The sequence below is a fragment of the Oncorhynchus gorbuscha genome, linkage group LG16, assembly GCF_021184085.1.
Source record: "Oncorhynchus gorbuscha isolate QuinsamMale2020 ecotype Even-year linkage group LG16, OgorEven_v1.0, whole genome shotgun sequence".
Lineage (NCBI taxonomy): Eukaryota > Metazoa > Chordata > Actinopteri > Salmoniformes > Salmonidae > Oncorhynchus > Oncorhynchus gorbuscha.
In genome coordinates this window covers 64456878-64476481 of record NC_060188.1, presented here as the reverse complement: position 1 = coordinate 64476481, position 19604 = coordinate 64456878, and the positions used below count along the sequence as shown (strand labels likewise).

Sequence of the window (19604 nt, the reverse complement as noted above, 5' to 3'; positions counted from 1 at the left end):
CACGTGTCTGGACTCCAGCTCTCCTATAATGCACCTGCTGAGGCGTAGAGGGATCGGAGAGTTTTGATGCTTCGGGAGAGTGCTCTGACAGTCGGAAGCACAGCATAAGTTTATTTTTCACCTGTGTTTTGAAAGAAAATTATTGGAATAGACCGAAAGGAATGGATTTCACGATACCCCACCTCTGCTGTGTATTGATTAGTCTTATCGCAGGTAAGTTTGGCGTCCACCGGCTACTTTATAAAAATCCTACATTTTCATAAGCGCGAGCGAAAATGGGAGTGCTGGCTACGAGCACCATGCTAAAAAGTTACATGTTTGCGAATAAAATAACGATCTGGTTGTCTGTTCGATTTAATAATATGTCAAATAATTACTTTATACTAATTTGCTTACGCCTGTTTTATTTATATTGAAAATGGCTAGCTAGTTTAGCATAGGAATTCAAAATTGTATCAAACTAACGTCAGCTAACTAAATAACACTTGTCAAAATGTGATAACCCGAAAATTATATCCTTGAATTCTGGAATCCCAAATGTAGACGCACTGTGCATAAAGTAACGTAGATATTTATTATTGAAATTACTGGAAATGCTTTGCGACTTGAATAACATGTATATGTTTCAACGCATGGTTTATTGAACTCACATATATTATGGATAATATGCTAGAACATTTAATTTTTTTATTTTTACAGTAAACATATTTGCTAAATTGATATAGGTTGCATCGTGGTGAGATTTGTTTTCCCTACAAGCTGCAAAGCATTTTTTTACGCTACCTAGTTGTTTTTGTTTTGCAACTGGTAGTTAATATACACAATAGCCTGATCCGCCTTAAAAACCCGTAAAGGGCTTCAAAGTGCTGCGTTTTCTGTCTGCCATCTGCCAAGACAATTTAAACTGTATCCCCCCCCCCTTGAAGGTCTTTTAAATGACTTTTAGGTGCTTTCTAAACCCAGACAGAAATGCATTTTAATCACATGTTGGTGATTTATGTCCCTGAAGTATATTCTTACTGTATGTGAGTGGGAACTTTCTACTATTAGGCCAACAGTAAGTGTATTAGTTTTCTTTAGTCTCATGGATGGAGAACAGAGGGCCTAATTAGTTTTAATTCACAATCCTTCACCAGTTATTTGTTGAGGTCCATTTTCTCCTGACTGCTAATAATATCCCACACTTCTGTCACTATTCCTCCCCAAAGTAATATGCCACTACAACACACTATGTCCTGCCTATATGAATCAGTGATTGAGGCGTGTTAGATGCATTGGTATCATAAACACTGCTTGAACTGTCTGGGAACTGTTGAAATGGGTTTTGGCTCTCACATCATCTAGTTGGGATAGAAATCACCCTCTTATCAGCAGGTCAGGCGATTCAGATGGGTTGTTAACATTGATTACCTATAAATCTAAACAATCCAGCTAAAATGTTTGTCAACTGGGATGCACTTTAGACAGTGTGTATTATTGAGAGTGGGGAGCTCACTGCTAAAGGGGAATTCAGCACTCCTATTATTATTTCTGTGTCACTTGTAGCTTGTTGCTGTCCTGGAATTTCGACTGAAACCAGCCCCTCCCTCTCTCACCACAAAGTGAAACTATGGTACTGTAGATGGATTGTGTTATTATTAGTATCAGCCTGTGTTCTGTAGCTCAAAGGTTCCCTGCACTTTTAAAGTGGAGCTGCCACTGTGGATGGATCCATGGTTAGGGCAATGATATCCCGCACCACTGGTTACTGATAAACCCCTGCAATAACAAAGTGCTTCGTTTACACAGGCAGGCACAACTCTTTCTGCTGTGTTAAAGCCTGGGCACAGTGAGGGTAATGTTTAAAGGTCTGGTTAGGGGTGTCGTTATACTTGCCCACCAGTGCATTGTTCTGTAATGCAATACATTTTTGTACATGAGTAGAGGCTCATTACCATAATAATGTCTTCATGGGCTCATCATTTGGGGTGCTCATCCTCTTCCAAATGGTGATTCAATGCAACTAGGACATTTCTAGCTTATATGTTAAACTTCATGAAGCTTTCATTATTTTATTAGGTTGACCTAAATGCTTGAACAAAAAACATTTACAAGCAAATATCATACTATATAAAGCAAAGGATGTCTAGCAGGTTATAGTTAGTTTCCGAAGATGTGATGTAACGGTTTCTTAAAACCCTTCATATAGACTAGCTTTGCCTACTGAAACAAATACGTTTTTACAGGGAGCTCAATGTCAAAGGTGATTCTCTTTTTGAGGCTTGTGTCAAGACAGTGTCTAAAGCGTTTCTGTGTTTGTCATGTCAGAGACACATTCTCTATATCTTCTCCATATTCCCTGACAGCCCTGTCTAGTCCTGGCGGCATTAAGCAGATGCCAGTAGACATCCTCCAGCCAGTCAGCACTTTGATGTTTGTTTAAGTTGTGGGGCCTGGATGGTTATTTTCTCTGAAACCTGAGGAGGTCTCCTGTAGAGCCGGCTCTGGCCAGCTCTGGTCTCCCCCCTCTTCATCCCTGGCTGTGGACTGGTCAGTGCTGAGTGAAGCTTGGGACCTAGGATAAGGTAAATGCAGAGAGACTCAGAGTGCAGAAGACCAAGGATGTTGTTGTTACCCGATAAGCTTGCTGCACTCCACTCCCCACTGGGAGCTCATTGCTAGGATACCTTTTCTAAACATGCAAATCAATTATAATTTGTCACATGGGCCGAGTACTATAGGTGTCAACTTTACAGTGAAATGCCTACTTACGGGCCCTTTCCCAACAATGCAGTTAGTAATGAGTTAAAAAGTAAGACAAATTTGCTAAATAAAATAGTAACACAATAAAATAACAATGAGGCTATATACAAGGATTACCGACACCGAGTCAATGTGCAGGAGTACAAGGTAGAGGTAAAAGTGACAAGGCAATCAGGATAGATGATTAACAAAGTAGCAGCAACATATGTGAAGAGTGTGTTTGTTTTCTTGTGATTGCGTGTGTGTGTTGAAGTGTCAGTGCAATGTGTGTGGGTAGAGCCCAGTGAGTGTGCAAGAGTCAATGCAAAAAATTAAATAAACCTATCAGTACTAATAGTCTGGGTAGCCATTTGATTACTTGTTCAGTAGATCCTGGGGGTGTCTGTTTTATATTGGTGTGTCTGAAGGGATTCCTTTTGAGTCGCTCATCAAAACAAAATTCTTAGACACAAATGCATTTTTTAATGTTTACTTAGTCTATTGTCTTTTGACCAAACTTAACCTCACCCTCTCCGATTTCGACTCAAACAAGCATATCGTAATGTAGTATCTCAAAAAGTATTATGGGGTTTCAGGCATCCAGCCAGCCTAGTTTTCAGTTCTGCTGTCTGAAAGAAATTGAGATATATTTGTTCAGAACATATTGTTCAAGAACATATCATTTTATATTTGATGGTTTGAAAAGTCTGGCCCTTGGAAAAATCTAGAAAGTGACATGGCAAGAGCGATAAGAGAAGGCATTTGTGTACTGTTCAACCTGCGCTATGCATGGACACAATGTAGACGAGCAGCTTTGGCTTGAGGTCATGATTTCACATTCAGTTATCGTGTCATGGCTGAAACAGACCCATCCCTTCTCTCACTTCAAATACGCTCTGGTAGCAGCCAGCTTCCCCTCCAAACCAAAATCTGCCCGCCCGGTCCCACTCACTCTGCCCGAAGCTCCTTGCTTTATTAGAAAATAAAGCAAGAACACGTAGAGTCAGATTGCACTCCAGGGACACCACTGCTGTGTTCTCCACAATCGAATGATGAGAATGAAGGCACATGAATATTCAGAGACCCAGGCGGACCCTAAATATTTTAACATGCCGAGTCGCGCAGGCTCCTTGTCGAGTGACTACTCTTGTTCCCTCGTCTGCTTGGGAGTGCGAAACTATGCTGATCCCTTAACCCGAACACATCCGCAAACCCGTTTCCTTTTTTAAAATATAATACATTTTAGATTTAGAAAGCAAGTGAACCATGCATTCCTTTACGGACAATGATAATGATTTAATAGTAGCTCGTGTTTTCAAGCCCTGTTTTTAAAGGCTAGTGGTGAGGCCAATGTTTTCAGAGTTATTCCTTCTTCACAGGTACTGGGAGCAATAATTCTGCCTGCCACTGGGCCGGCATCCAAAGCACTACACAGAGAGATGTTGGTAGCCCTTCACTTGAACCCTCCTGGTCATTTTTGTATTAACAGATGGTGTTAGTAGTCATACCAAACTTGTTTGAACTTCTGGCCAATTATTGAAGAGGTGGTCGTCTTGACCATCAATGTTTTAATGAGGGCATAAAGTGATGTGTCACTAAGATGTGATTGGTAAGCGAGAAGGTGAGATTGGAATGGGGTCGTGCCAGGACAACAATCTCAACGTGAACAAGACAAAGGAAACGATCGTGGACTACAGGAAAAGGAGGGCTGAACACGTCCCCATTCACATCGACAGGGCTGTAGTGGAGTAGGTCGAGAGTTTCTTGCTGTCCACATCGCCAACTAACTATCATGGTCCAAACACACCAAGAAAGCCATGAAGGGGGCACGACAACGCCTTTTCCCCCCCAGGAGATGGAAAATAGTTGGCATGGGTCCCCACATCCTCAAAAAGTTCTACAGCTGCACCATCGGGAGAATCCTGACCGGATGCATCACTGCCTGGTATGGAAAATGCTCGGCATCCGACCGCAAGGCGCTGCAGAGGGTAGTGTGTACAGCCCAGTACATCACTGGAACCAAGCTTCCTGCCATCCAGGACCTATTATACTAGGCGGTGTCAGAGGAAGGCCCCAAAAATTGTCAGACGCCAGTCACCCTCCAAGCATAGACTGTTCTCTCTGCTACCGCACGGCAAGCCATACCAGACCGCCAAGTCTATGTCCAAAAGGCTCCTTAACAGCTTCTACCCCCAAGCCATAAGACTGCTGAACAATTAATCGAATGGCCAACTGAACTATTTGCATTGACCCCCCCCCCCCCCCCCCCCCCACTTACACTAATGCTACTCGCTGTTTATTATCTATGCATAGTCACTTTACAAATTACTTCGACTAACCCCCACCCCCTCACATTGCCTTGGTACCAGTACCCCCCGGCATATAGCCTCATTGTTACTTTAGTTTATTTTGTAAATATTTTCTTCACTGCAGTGTTGGTTAACTGCTTATAAGTAAGCATTTTGTGGTAAGGTCCTGTTGTATTCAGCGCATGTGACAAATACAATTTAATTTGATAAAACGTACTGAAACAAGGAGGGACTACCTGGACTAAAATAAACACTCCTTTTAATTTTTTATAAAACGTTTATTGCTTCCCTAATGATCACAATCCAGATGTGCCAAGTTGGTGGACGTGCACTTATGAACGGACCAGGAGGCAAGAATGTTTCTGCTCTCTCCCCCTCCCATAAATAAAAACAAGGCCACAGTGCTGCTGGCTCTCTCCACTCCCATCAGTCATCATCAGGCCGTCGGTCCGTTAAGACGATAAACACCCCACCACATGACTGGGCCACTCGATGTTCACATATGCACAGCCCCTCAACGCCCTCATCCCCTAATGAGGAATAATGGTCACCCTGACGGATAATTGGCTAACTGTGATGGAAATGGGATTTTTCAAATAAAACTCTTTTGATATTTATCACACAAACTGCCCTACTGTAGATGAATGAATCAGCTAAAGGACCCATGGAGCTTTATCTTGCAGAACTTCTTTGCCAAATTTGGGCCATCTTTTGTTATCCACTTCTCCTTTATTTAAAGATGGCGCATGGATTTACTGTCAATGGCAGAATCCTGAGGTCAAGGTTGCTGGTCTTTAAAAACCTAAAATAAATCTGCCTCTTTTCCTTTTATTCCTTGATAGAATTTCTGGTAGATTATACAACGAGTGGGTCTAATGCTGATTGGTTAAAAGTGCATTCCAGCGGGTGTCTATTCCACAAATTACCACCGGCTAAATCTATGAAGTTAAAATGCCTATTTACTCTGTTCCATCTGACTGTGCAATCCACTGTCTCATCAGCCCAGGCAGGGAAGTTATAAACTTAATCTCCACTATAAAAAAACATCTAGACATTATCTCACATTTCTTTTTGACTAACATCTCGTTTTTCAACAGCAGAGATTTGTATAAACCTTTGTCTCTCTCTAGGAAATTTGCAACATTGTTTCAATTCGATCTCCAACTGTCCCATAGTAATGAACGTGTATGGGCCGGGACGAGAGGCAGGCAGCTCTTCTCAGCCAGTCGAAATCATGATTCAGCTGGCATAATATTTATGGATATATACAAAGAAATGTCAATTGAAAAAAGGTCAAACGAAACAAAGTGCAGCTAGTTTGCAGTCTTTCCAGCTACAGTTTGAAGTTATTGTGTGCTAACGAGAGAACACATTTTCTATGCCAGGTGAAATCGTGCCTCATTAGCTCATTGTTATGGATGTATCCAAATGAATGCCTCCAGAAAACAGCTTAAACAAATGCAGCTACTGTTGTTATTCTGTCTGCACTGTTTGATGTGACTAACACTTCGATCACACAGACGGCGTCATTGCATTTTGGTACGCCAGAATTACATTGATTTCCAATAAAACGCTGCGTTTGCCTTGCAGCATTGCGTTGCAGAGGCAGTTGTGAACCGATAGAACGAACGACCAGTCGGCTTGTGTAGCAACCCTAGATTTGTGTCGGGACTATTTCTTGAGGAAGGATGAAATAGGATGAATAAATTCATCAAAATAACATTTTGAAAATGAAAATATGTCAGTCATATGTTGGTAGTTTGTTGTTTAAAAGTGAAAATGCCCGAGAAGCCGGTGTTTGGAGGATATATTGACTTTGGCTCTGGCCTAACAACACCTGTGCTACTATATCCTCCAAACACTGGCTTCTTGGGCATTATCACTTAAAGGTAGGCCTACACAATGGATCTGAAACTTAAAAGATGCTGTTAATAGCTTGTGGAGTGAGACAAACATAAGCCTTTCTAGATTGTTTGTGTTTAGTCTGAGAAGATGGCAAACCTCAAGACAACACACAATTTACAGGTAACTGCCAACATAATGGAAACACTTGAGTAAATGAGGGATACAACATGTATTGAATGCAGGTGCTTCCACACAGGTCTAGTTCCTGAGTTAGTAAGTAATTAACATCCCATCATGCTTAGGGTCGTGTATAAAAATGGTGGGTAGGCCAATATTTTGGCAAGAGATGACAATGCCCCCATCCACAGGGCATGAATAGTCATTGAATGGTTTGGTAAGCATGAAAATGATGTAAGCCATATACCATGGCCATCTCAGTCACCAGATCTTAGCCCAATTGAAGACTTATGAGAGATTCTGGAGCGGCGCATGAGACTGCGTTTCCACCAACAAAACACCAAATGATGGATTTTTTTTTTGTGGAAGAAGGGTGTCATCCCTCCAATAGAGTTCCATACACTAAGCCATAGACAAGTTGCATTGAAGCTGTTCTGGCTTGTGGTGGCCCAACACCCTATTAAGATACTTTATGTTAGTGTTTCCTTTATTTCGGCATTTACCTGTACATTATTTTTGAGGAGTGCTTTCACAAGCAAACAGATCAGTGATGTCCCCAGCTGGCTGTCATATTAAGGCTCTTTGTTTGTTTAATCCTCTCAGGGAATGTTGCTTCTCTGAAGATGATGTTCATCAGTCCAAATGAAGTGTATTCACATGAGTAAAAGGAACAGGACTCACTGCTTTGGACAGGGTCGATTTCTAAACATAACTTCGGCCCAAAGGCTAAGGACAGCCCCTCCCGATCCGCTTATTATGTAAAACATCATTGTCTTTCTTTGGTTTAACTCGGGTTGTTCGGCTTATTAAGGACATTCATGTACATGATTCTAGTATTCTAGGTTAATACAGGTCTCTTCCTTCGCTGTGCATGTTGGACCACCACAGTGTGATGGTACACAACGCGACAGGCCTTGCCCCAGGGTTCTGCAGGTGTTTGTGAGCAGTCAGCTGCTCCCTCACCACCTGCCAACTAGATCCTGACCAGGTCTCTCCTGCACAAAAAAAGACTAACCCGGAAAAATAAAAATAGAATAAAATGGGTTCCACAGAAGACTACCTCTATCTATTCCCTGGCATATTCAAAACAGGAATCCTAGCCATGCAGTCATTGAGCAGCCTTTTAAGGTGTGTGTAATATTGTTAACATGTCCACACATTGTCTTTTACACAGCGTAGGCTATTATATATAATATCATAATACTATCTCTTCCAGCGGTAAGCCCCTCTCCCACTAAGAACAGCTAATTGCAAGTCTAATCTTAAAATATGGCTCAGAAAATAAGCAGCGCAGGCAGGTGGGGCTGGATTAAAGAGTGGAAGGGGGAGTTGAAGCAGCTGTTGGAGGAGCCATTTTTAGTGCCTGTATCTCATTGAGAAACATTATGCATTGTTGACTGGCAGCACACGGGGGAGAAAGGCAAATATGCACAGACTAGGTTAAAAGCTTCTTCCTAGACTCAAAGCTCCCCCTCTACTCCTACCCTCTGGCATTGGTTTTCAAGTCATTCCTTGTTTAGTGTTAAATCGATGCAAATGATTATTATTACGTGTATGTATCTGTAAATGACCCCTGTTTTCATGCCAAAGTGATTTGTTTCCCCCAGATGACTTTTAATATGCTCACATTTCCTTTTTTGTCCTTTATTCTGATTATTCTCCACGAGTGTGATTGCGTTCACTCTATAGCTGTGATTGCACAAAGCTGGGTAACTGTATCATGACATTTTACAGTATAACCTTTTGTTAAGAGCTCTAATCTGTTCTGACTTGAGAGTATAAATAAATCAGGCAGAGCTTTCATGTTCTGTCATCAAAGAGCATTACATTTCAATTTCTGATTTCTGGAATTCAAGAGAGGTTAGCTTTAGAGTGGCAGAGTGAGTGTGGAGTACAAAGCCCTGGTATAAATGTTTAATTTCACCTCTTAATGGGTTTTCAGTGCATTTTAAACAAGTTTCATTCGAATATATTAGTACTCTATGATGACCTTAATCACTTGCATGTTCTCTTGTTTTGCAACATAATAGTAATATATTTTATTGCAGACACTTGTCGAACACGACTAACTGTACAGTGAGTATGTGATCACTATGGAAATAAGAGCTTGGCGTTGGTAGCGCCACACTCTTACCAATTTAGCCACAATGTAATATGAAGGCACAAAGAGGTGACTGGGTGGAAAACTTAATGTGTGACTTCGCCTATGGAATTATTTACTGGAGTTGAGGTCAGAACAGAATTTGGTATATTCCAATTTGCTGGGGACCAAATGTTCACTCGCATCAAAACAAAAATGATAACATTTTATTGTTCTTGGAATTCAGGGAGTTGTTATCGCAACATGGAACACTGTTTATTACGGTCAAATGCCAAACCATGAACAAGGAGTATTTGACAAATATTTCTGTAAGTAAACTCAGTGTATCACTTCTGAAATGGGTAGAGACACATTATTTTAGAACGCTTTGCCCATGTATTTATAAGTGGGGAAGAATCGCCAAGGTCAACAACACAATAGCTGATTACATGAGTTACACAAACATCACACGTGTTACACGTACGTGACATTTCTTTAGATTGTCCAGGGTAATGTTACATAGTTTACAAAACATTGATAAAACAATTCATGGTAGCTACAGTGCTTTCAGAAAGTATTCACATCCCTTTACCTTTTCCACATTTTGTTGTTACAGCCTGAATGTAAAATTGATTAATTTGAGATTGTCACACAATACCCCATAATGTCAAAGTGGAATTATGTTTTTAGACATTTTTGGTAATTTATAAAAGATGAATTACATTGAGTCAAGTATTCAATCCCTTTGTTATGGCAAGCGGAAATAAGTTCAGGAGTAAAAATGTGCGTAATAAGTTCTCTGGACTCACTCGGTGTACAATAATAGTGTTAAAATCATTTTTGAATGACTAACTCCTGTCTGTACCTAACACACAATTACTGTATCTGTAAGGTCCCTTAGTCGAGCAGTGAAAGTAATACACAGATTCAACCACAAAAACCAGGGAGGTTTTCCAATGCCTCGCATAGAAGGGCACCTATTGCTAGATGGGTAAAAAAAGAAGCTGACATTGAATATCCCTTTGAGCATGGTGAAGTTATTAATGACACTTTGGATGATGTATCAATACAGTCACTACAAAGATGCTGGCGTCCTTCCTAACTCAGTTGCCAGAGAGGATGGAAACCCCTTGGGATTTCACCAAGGCCAATAGTGATTTTAAACCTGTTATGTGTTTAAAGGTGCTACACACTTTTTTTGCACTGTAATTTCAGAAAATATCCATAGTATATGCTGCTAGTAACAGTGTTTCACAGTATTACTTATCTGCCAGTGAAGTGATTGGCTGCGATATTCGCCTATTGATATTTTGCTGAAATTTGACGCTTTTTCCATTTCAGTTTATGTAAGGAAACAAACACTGAATAGTGTAAGTAATCATTGTACCGTCTACATTGCTGTGAAATATATTTTCAGTAACGCAAAATATTGTTGTTTTTACAGCTGTTTTGAAGCTGATGGATCAAAACGCAAGATAGACCTAAAGAATATTTGTGTTCTTCATTTCCCATCACACAATGTTTCATTATGAAGCTTACCCATAGTCCCCAGTCATGTGGTGTTTGTTTACAAGCAGACAACATCGAGAGACCGGAGTCTTGTGAGTCGCTCACTGTTGTTCAGCACTCTCCAGGTGATCTTATTGAATTACGGAATTCACAACTAAATGTTTGCCAGCTAGATATTTTATAAGTAATAAGTTAACGGTCTAAAATGTGCTAAATGCTCTGCAGTTGTGCATTTGGTTTGCTAATTTAGTAGCTATTTAGCGATCTAGCTAAGTGGTTAGCTTCTTACAAAAAGTTAATTAACAAATACAAAATCAGGTTTATTTTGGTAACAGCAGAGAATCCCCTCCTGGGTCGAGCCTTGCTGTCTAATATTTGTTTTGTGTGTACAGCAAACTGTGAGTAGCATTTTTTAAATTACTTGTATAACTTTGAGCTGGGATGTCGGTCTTGCAAGTACTTTAGGTCAGAACGGTGTAATCTCTGCAATGCACTCGTTAGCATTCTCTATGGGATTTTACATGTACTTTATAACATTGCTAACCTTTGGATTCCAGAGGCTATGTGGTTTCAAAATAACAAATTCACCTTTCAGCTGTACAATAACCTAAAACACAAGGCCAGATATACACTGCAGTTGCTAACCAAGATGACATTGAATGATCCTGAGTGGCCTAGTTACAGTTTTGACTTAAATTGGCTTGAAAATCTATGGCAAGACTTGAAAATGGCTGTCAAGCAATGATATACAACCAACTTGACTGAGCTTGAAGAATTTGTGCAAAGCCTTTACAGACTTACCCAGAAAGACTCACAGCTGTAATCGCTGCTAACGGTGTTTCTAACATGTATTGACTTGGGGGTGTGAATACTTATGTGAATGAGAGATTTCTGTATTTCATTTTGAATACATTTGCAAAATTTTCTAAACATGTTTTCACATAGTCTTTATGGGTTATTGTGTGTAGATGGGTGAGGAAAGAATCAATGTAATCCATTTTTTCATTCAGGCTATCACACAACAAAATGTGGAATATGTCAAGGGGTATGAATACTTCCTGAAGGCACTGCTACATGCTCTCCTCATACAGTTGTATAGTATGTTTATGCTCCTTTCCTACCTGATGACTAACTTACCAGACTGACCCAGGGTGCTCTATAATCAGTGTAGTGTTGTCTGTCTGGACCACTCACGGCTCAGCCCTTTTAGATGGCATTAGACCTGGAGAGTTACCAAATTGTCTGGGAGTGTTGAGCTGTGTGCACCCAATGTTAAAGCAAAGCACTCATACCTGGCTGCTAGATTTTTTTCTATCAATTAATATAGTTTCAGATTGAGGCATAAAACTTCAAGGTTGATAGGTTAGCTGCACTGACCTTGTGAATTGTGTTTCTGTTATTGCTATCTAAGCATAGGTATTTCATACAATGGAGTTTTTTTGCCTTGATTGATGAGTGGTAGGCTAACATTGTTAAATTGTGTTGGACAACAACGGCTATCTCAGTGGGTGTTCCCTGGGGTGTTTGACAACATTTGGCTAGTAGTAATTCAGGTCATGGCGGGTGTATTTTTAGTGAGTAATGTTTCACTGTGAGGTTGTGAAAGATATTTTTTTAAATCGGTCTTGTTGCTGATAAAAATCAGTGTGTAGTGACGTAGTGCACACAATGTACGTTTTCTCTTAAGTTTTCATATGCCGAATAAAAATGTCAGGGTGTTTCCATCGCATTTTTAACTCTACCGATGGCTTTGTCACAAATTGTTGCGTTAAATGGCAAATATACCTACTCTGGTCTTGGCACGTGTGCTCTAGCAACCGCTTGCAGATACAGTGTGAGTATAGCCTACTTGATGACATTATTATGGTCAAACGGCAGCCAAGCATCGCTCATCATGTCACTAGAATAAGACCCTCGATATTCATTGTAAAGGAGCATCAAAATCACTATGCACTTTCACCACCCTGTGAACTTCATAACTTATTTAATCTGTAGCCTAATAAACTGCATGGTTTCCCGTGTCGTAGTTGGAAGACCACACAAAGTTTACTTCAATAGGATGGTAATTATACAGTGCATTCGGAAAGTTACCAGACTTTTCCCACATTTTGTTAGGTTACAGCCTTATTCTAAAATGTATTAAATAAAAACAAATCTTCATTAATCTACACACAATACCCCATAATGACAGTGAAAAAAAAGATACCTTATTTACATAAGTATTCAGACCCATTGCTATTAGACTTGAGCTCAGGTCCATCCTGTTGCCATTGATCGTCCTTGATGTTTCTACAACTTGATTGGCACATGATTTGGAATGGCACACACTTGTCTATAAAATATCTCACAATTGACAGTGCATGTCAGACCAAAAACCAAGCCATGAGGTCGAAGGAATTGTCGAGGCACCGGTCTGGGGAAGGGTACTAAATCTCTGCAGCATTAAAGGTCCCCAAGAAAACATTGGCCTCCATCATTCTTAAATGGAAGAAGTTTGGAACTACCAAGACTATTCAAACTGAGCAATCGGGGGAGAAAGGCCTTGGTCAGGGAGGGGACCAAGAACCCGATTGTTCCTCTGTGGAGATGGGAGAACCTTCCAGAAGGACAACCATTTCTGTGGCACTCCACCAGTCAGGCCTTTATGGTAGAGTGGCCAGATTGAAGCCACTCCTCAGTAAAAGGCACATGACAGCCCACTTGAAGTTTGCCAAAAGGCACCTAAATGACTCTGACCATAAGAAAATAAATTCTCTGGTCTGATGAAACCAAGATTGAACTCTTTGGCCTGAATGCCAAGCCTCACGTCTGAAGGAAACCTGGCACCATCCCTACGGTGAAGCATGGTGGTGGCAGCATTATGATGTGGGGATGTTTTTCAGCAGCAGAGACTGGGAGACTAGTCAGGATTGAGGGAAAGATGAACAGCGCAAAGTACAGAGACATCCTTGATGAGAACCTGCTCCAGCGCACTCAGGATCTCAGACCCGGGCGACAGATCACCTTCTAACAGGACAATGACCCTAAGCACACAGCCAAGACAATGCAGGAATGGCTTCAGGACAAGTCTCTGTATGTCCTTGAGTGGCCCAGCCAGAGCCCGGACTTGAACCTGATCGAACATCTTTGGAGAGAAATGAAAATAGCTGTGTAGCGACGCTCCCCATCCAACCTGACAGAGGACATTTCTAAGTGACCACAAACTTTTGAATGGTAGTGTATATTCTACAGAGACTTGTGCCCAGAAAGTGTTTCACTTCCAAATGTATTTGATTTTTAGGCTTTGGTACATCACCTTTTCCTCCTTCCTTTATCCAGTAGACTAGTGTCAGTTCTGCTTTGCTAGATAATAAAATGGCATTTCTACAGCTCCTCATTTCAGAGGCAATTCTAAGCAAATTTCATGCTCTGGAGTCCATTTGAAATGGCTACTGAATCAATGTATATTACTTTCTGTGTATTTGTCATGGAATATGTTGTCCCCTGCGGCTAAAGGGTAATTGCCAGCCTTTTACAGGGTTTCCACAGCGAGCCACTGAGATAGGACCGTCTGACCCTATAACGTTTGTCAAGACTGGGATCAAAACCACAACCTATAACCGATTCACCGGTCATATCCTGGACCTTTGTGCTCCCTTCAGGCTCTGAGCTCTGCGGCTTTAAGGGTTTTAGTGCGTTTATCTCTGCCGTCCAGATTCTCCCGTCTCCTCTTTATATCAGTCTGACAAGCCTCATCTCACACACTCTGTAATACAACGCAACATCAAGAATAAATACATCCAAGACTACATGTCATGGCAGAATCACAGAGGGAGGGGGGAGCGGACAGTGGGTAAAAATCTTTTTGCAATATCGCTTTGTGCAAGATTGCTTAATTAAAGCTCTTGCTGTTAAGATTGTTTTTCTTGCTTCTTGTCACTCACTCACTGAATAAGCCAGGCAAGGGGGTGGGGGTTGGTACATTCAGGCCTTCTCGTCATGTTCAGGCTGACAATGAGAGCTGGAGGAGGGATGAATATACCCAGTGGGCTCCGCTATAATGGCAGCTGACAGACTCTGTGGCTCTACGTAATGGGCCTGAACACTTGGGTGTGTTTAGTTTAGTCCACCTGGCTGGCTGATTCCTTGGAGTCCACATAGTGGGGATACTACGGTACTCAATAGCGTAACGGGAGCTTGAGTTTCCCTAACTGTGAAGAGAGGGGAAAATTATCAGGACGGCATAAAGCGGGCCTGTTATCTTTTGACAGAGCTTATCTTGATGTCCTGTTGTATGTCGTCTCCTCACAGAGCACAGGACGAGGGGGTCTTTTTAGTCCAGGTCCCAGAGCATGCATTCCCCCTGGTTAGAGAGAGTCTGGGAGAGACTGGATGAGTGGGCTTTGAGAGGGAGGGATGCTGCACATCCATTTTGAGGTGATATTGATCTTTTGTGGTTACTAGGTACTTTATCAATACACCATTTGCCAAAGCCCCATCATTGGAAATACATTTTTTAAAGTCAATTGTGTAGGGTCCATTTCCATCTAAAAGGACCCATGAGAACCAACATGTGAAGTGAAGTAAATTAGACCATGTCAAATGATAGCAGAGTTTATAGTTTTGAGAAATTAAGGCATATTTTCATTTTTCTACCATTTTCCATCCAAAAAATGATGAATAAGGCTTTGATTTTTGGTTAAACAGATGGTAACGGGGTCTTAGAAAACATCTACCAGAAACTATTTAAAAGGTATTAGAAATAGATCAAAGCATAATAATGTAAGTAAAGATCCATATTTGGTTTTGGAGAAATTTATTTGCCTTCTGTAAGTTTAAGAAACATTGCCTTGTGCCTTGTAATTCTGTTACCAATAACCGTCATCTTAAAAGTAGGTACACCTACCAATTAGTTAGTTTTTAATGATCTTGTTTATAAATTCAGTGATTAAAACTCATAATTATTTTACAAACTCAGTAATGGAATTACAGAAGAATCTGTAACAGAATTACTGCAGTTGAATTGTCATCTGGTGTTCAAAGCGGGACTGTCCTTCCTCTCTCTCTCACACACGCTCGCTCTCTCTTACAAGCATCCTCACCCCCTGAACACCGGACATCCATGGACGTAGAATTTTGGTCAGTCCGCCCTTGTCGGATGAGCTCTGAACCAATCATATATATTTCACAAGTTTTGAGAGTACAGTAGAACACATTGGACAACAGCACAGTGTACTGTACTGAACATATGTGCTGTGATGTCCAAACTTGGGAAACAGATTACTATGATTTTATCTGATCTAGACCAAACAAATGTGATCTTGTTTGGGGTCATTGCACATTACAATAATAATGTGTAGGATAATGCCCAAATACGCAAAAGAAGGATATTGGCATATTTCTGCCATTGTGTATACATATTCACCATGAAGAGAAGGTTATTCATATCCATATTTATGCATTTCTGTATAGTACAAATCAGGGGCCCATGATGTCAAGTCAAATCGTAATTCCATTGCCAGATGTAAATCCACTTCACCTACTGTAGGTCAATGTGTTTTCATAGCTGACACCCCACCCCATTCTTTCTGCAGACATATTTTGATTCTTAATTCGGAGCAGATATTTAAGAGGTTTTGGAAAACGTGGTCGCCTAAAAAACTGATGGAGATTTTACCTTAAATCTGTTTCCAAACTTTGCGCAGTTGTTTCAGTAAACGTGTTTACCGTGGAATTGCCCTAGGCTATATGTTGCCAATACTAGTCGTAGACTACCTACCTAGCCTACGTCACATGGACACACACACATTCATGATGTCTGATTATGTCCAGAGGACCATCATGCAACAACCTGGGGTGTGGACCTATATTTAGACCAGAATCTGGGAGGGAAAGGCATGAGGAAGACGGACTCATCATTGACTGTTCCTAGCCAAACCGGCTGACAGTAATGGATGCTCCTGTGTGGTGTAAAAATAGGTTACTGTGTAAAATATGCATAGAATAGATGTTAATAGCTTAATCTGCATAAAATAATATGCACATCTGTGTTTTAACAACATGAAACACATAAGATTTCTGTTGCCCTAAATATTATATCAATTTAAGTCAATTTAGTTAGACACCCTGGACCCACTCCAATTCGTAAACTGCCACAAGCAGATCCACAGATGGCTCTGTTGCACTCCACACGGCCTATGTCCTGACACGTAGCACCCAGGCGGTGAGGGTAAACAACAACACATCCACCATGCTGACCAACACTGGGGCCCCTCAGGGGTGTGTGCTTAGTCCCTCCTGTACTCCCTGTTCACCCACGACTGCGTGGCTGCGCATACCTCGCAACACCATCATCAAGTTTGCTGATAACACGACGGTGGTAGGACTGATCACAGATGACGATGAGGCAGCCTATAGGGAGAAGGTCAGAGACCTGGCGGTGTGGTGCCAGGACAACAACCACTCCCTCAACATCAGCAAGACAAAGGAGATTATCGTGGACTACAGAAAATGGAGAGGTGAGCACGCCCCCAAAGACATTGATGGGGCAGTAGTGGAGCGTGTCGAGAGCTCCAAGTTCCTCGGTGTTGGCATCACTAATGAACATGGGCCACACCCACACAGTTGTGAAGAGGGCAAGACTGCGCCCAAGCATGGCTTCTTCTTTTTGGCATTATTTAGTAGTGGTTTCTTAGCTGTAATTCATGCAGTCTCCTCTGAACAGTTGATGTTGAGATGTGTCTGTTACTTGAACTCTGTGAAACATTTATTTGGGCTGCAATCTGAGATGAAGTTAACTCGAGTGAAATTATCCTGTGCAGCAGAGGGGTCTTCCTTTCCTGTGGCGGTTCTTGAAATTTTCCGGACTGACCGACCTTCATGTCTTAATGTAATGGACTCTCATTTCTCTTTGCTTATTTTAGCTTTTCTTCCCATAATATGGACTTGTTTTTTTCTAAATAGGGCTTTCCTCGGTATACCACCCCTACCTTGTCTCAACACATCTGATTGATCAAACACGTTAAGAAGGAAAGAAATGCCACAAATGAACTTTTAACAACGCACACCTTTTAATTGAAATGCATTCCAGGTGACTACCTCATGAAGCTGGTTGAGCGAATGCCAAGAGTATACAATGTTGTCATCAAGGCAAAGAGTGGCTACTTTAAAGAATGTCAAATTTAAAATATATTTAGATTTGTTTAACACTTTTTTTTGGTTACTACATGATTCCATATGTGTTATTTCATAGTTGTGATATCTTCACTTCTACAATGTAGAACATAGTAAAAATACAGAAAAACCCTGGAATGAGTAGGTGTGTCCAAACTTTTATAGAGATTTTATTTATTTATCTTCAACTCTGCATTGTTGAAAAATGACCCGTAAGTGACCTGTAAGTAAGCATTTCACTTTTAGTTTTACTAAGCATGTGACAAATAAGATTTGATGTAAAAAAAAAGTACCAAGTGTTCTTTAAAAAAGATAGAAGAGATCCTGCCGTAGTTGTTTCTAGTTGAAGATTCCTCTTCTCTTCCCTTTGGGAGTATGCTAGTTCCCAAGTAGTATTTGGATGGAACCAGTTGTGCTTAGTACATCAAGTCTTTGCATACCTCTGTACTGCACTCTTCACATAGCCTAGGCCTCCCATCCATTGTGTTTGGCAACCAACCACCACTGTCTTTACCCCTCCCTTTGTTTGTGTGTGTTGACTTCCTCATAATTGGGCTTAAAGGGATACTTTGGGGTTTTGGCAATGAGACCCTTTATCCACTTCCCCAGAGTCAGATGAACTTGTGGATACCATTTGTATGTCTCTGTGTCCAGTATGAAGGAAGTTAGAGGTAGTTTTGTGAACCAATGTTAACTAGCGTTAACACAATGACTTGAAGTCAGCATGCAGATACCCATAGACTTCCAGTCATTGCGCTAATGCTAGAAAATTCAGGAGTATTCCTTTAAGTCAAACTTAAGGGTCTTAATGGACACGTGTAACCTGAAAGCCCTGTCTGTAAGTATGCGTCATCTAGCAAACACTGCCGGCATGCCTCAGTTTCTATCATATCACGTAAAGGAAAAAACTCATCTCAAAAACTGACCTGCCCTGCTGTAACCTGACCAATTGCCTTTTTGCTGCTTGTTCTATCAGAGTAGATACCGTGGGGATGAGTAAAGGAGTTTGACTCATTTCAGACATGGCTGACCTGTGTTTGTTGAGCTGCAGAGATGTCTGAGGTTAAGCCGAGACCCCTTTTCAGGCCAGCCAGCCCGTCGGTCTGTCCCCCTTTTCCTAAACTTCTGTTATTAATACGTTTGAGAACCAGGCTTGTTATGGGTGCTAGCGAGGACTCTTAATCATTAATTGAGCCCTGCATTGCAAGGATGAATGTTCTGGTATGAGACTGACGAAGCGTGAATATAAGTTGGTTAAGTCTCTTCTGCCCCCTCCTCCCTTTGCCAACATCATTAGGGACTGTCTTGAGAAACATTTTCCACAGCATTCCATTTTCAAATGAACCCACAGATGGCACACAAAGTTGAATAGAAACACAAGGTCCAATTTCCCAATTCCTCTAAAGGGGTTCCGGAATACATTTTTAATCATCTGTACACTACAAATTGACCACAAGTAATCGCAAAAATAGATTTCAAATACTATAATATCATATCTTGATTGCATTGAGACACAATCACAAAAAGCACATGGAATCGGATATTTCAAGCCACATTTCAAACCACCTTTGTAGGTGGCTTGAAGTCAGATACAAATCTGATTCCTGACCATATGACTTGTGGCTGAATGGTCAAAGCTGATTTATTTCCCCTTAAGACTGTTATTTGACATTTGTTTTTGTTGCTTGCAAGCTGCTCTGTTGACAGCTACCGCATTCTTGTCAAACGAACTAGTTTCATTGTTTACAAGCAAATTAGTGAATGAGCTAAACAGCTAGCTAGCCTGATCATCTTGTCCTTTTGAGGCTTTA

The 19604-nt window shown here is 41.0% G+C and overlaps 1 protein-coding gene across 1 annotated transcript in view; it reads left to right on the top strand.

Moving 5' to 3' along the window:
• Window positions 1–52: 52 nt before the first annotated feature.
• Window positions 53–19604, top strand: part of LOC123999265 (coxsackievirus and adenovirus receptor homolog) — a 55045-nt gene continuing 35493 nt past the window's right edge. The window contains exon 1 of the mRNA XM_046304854.1: window positions 53–213. Within this exon, the coding sequence (XP_046160810.1) occupies window positions 162–213 (52 nt within the window). The 5' untranslated portion in view covers window positions 53–161. The remainder of the gene's footprint in view (window positions 214–19604) is intronic.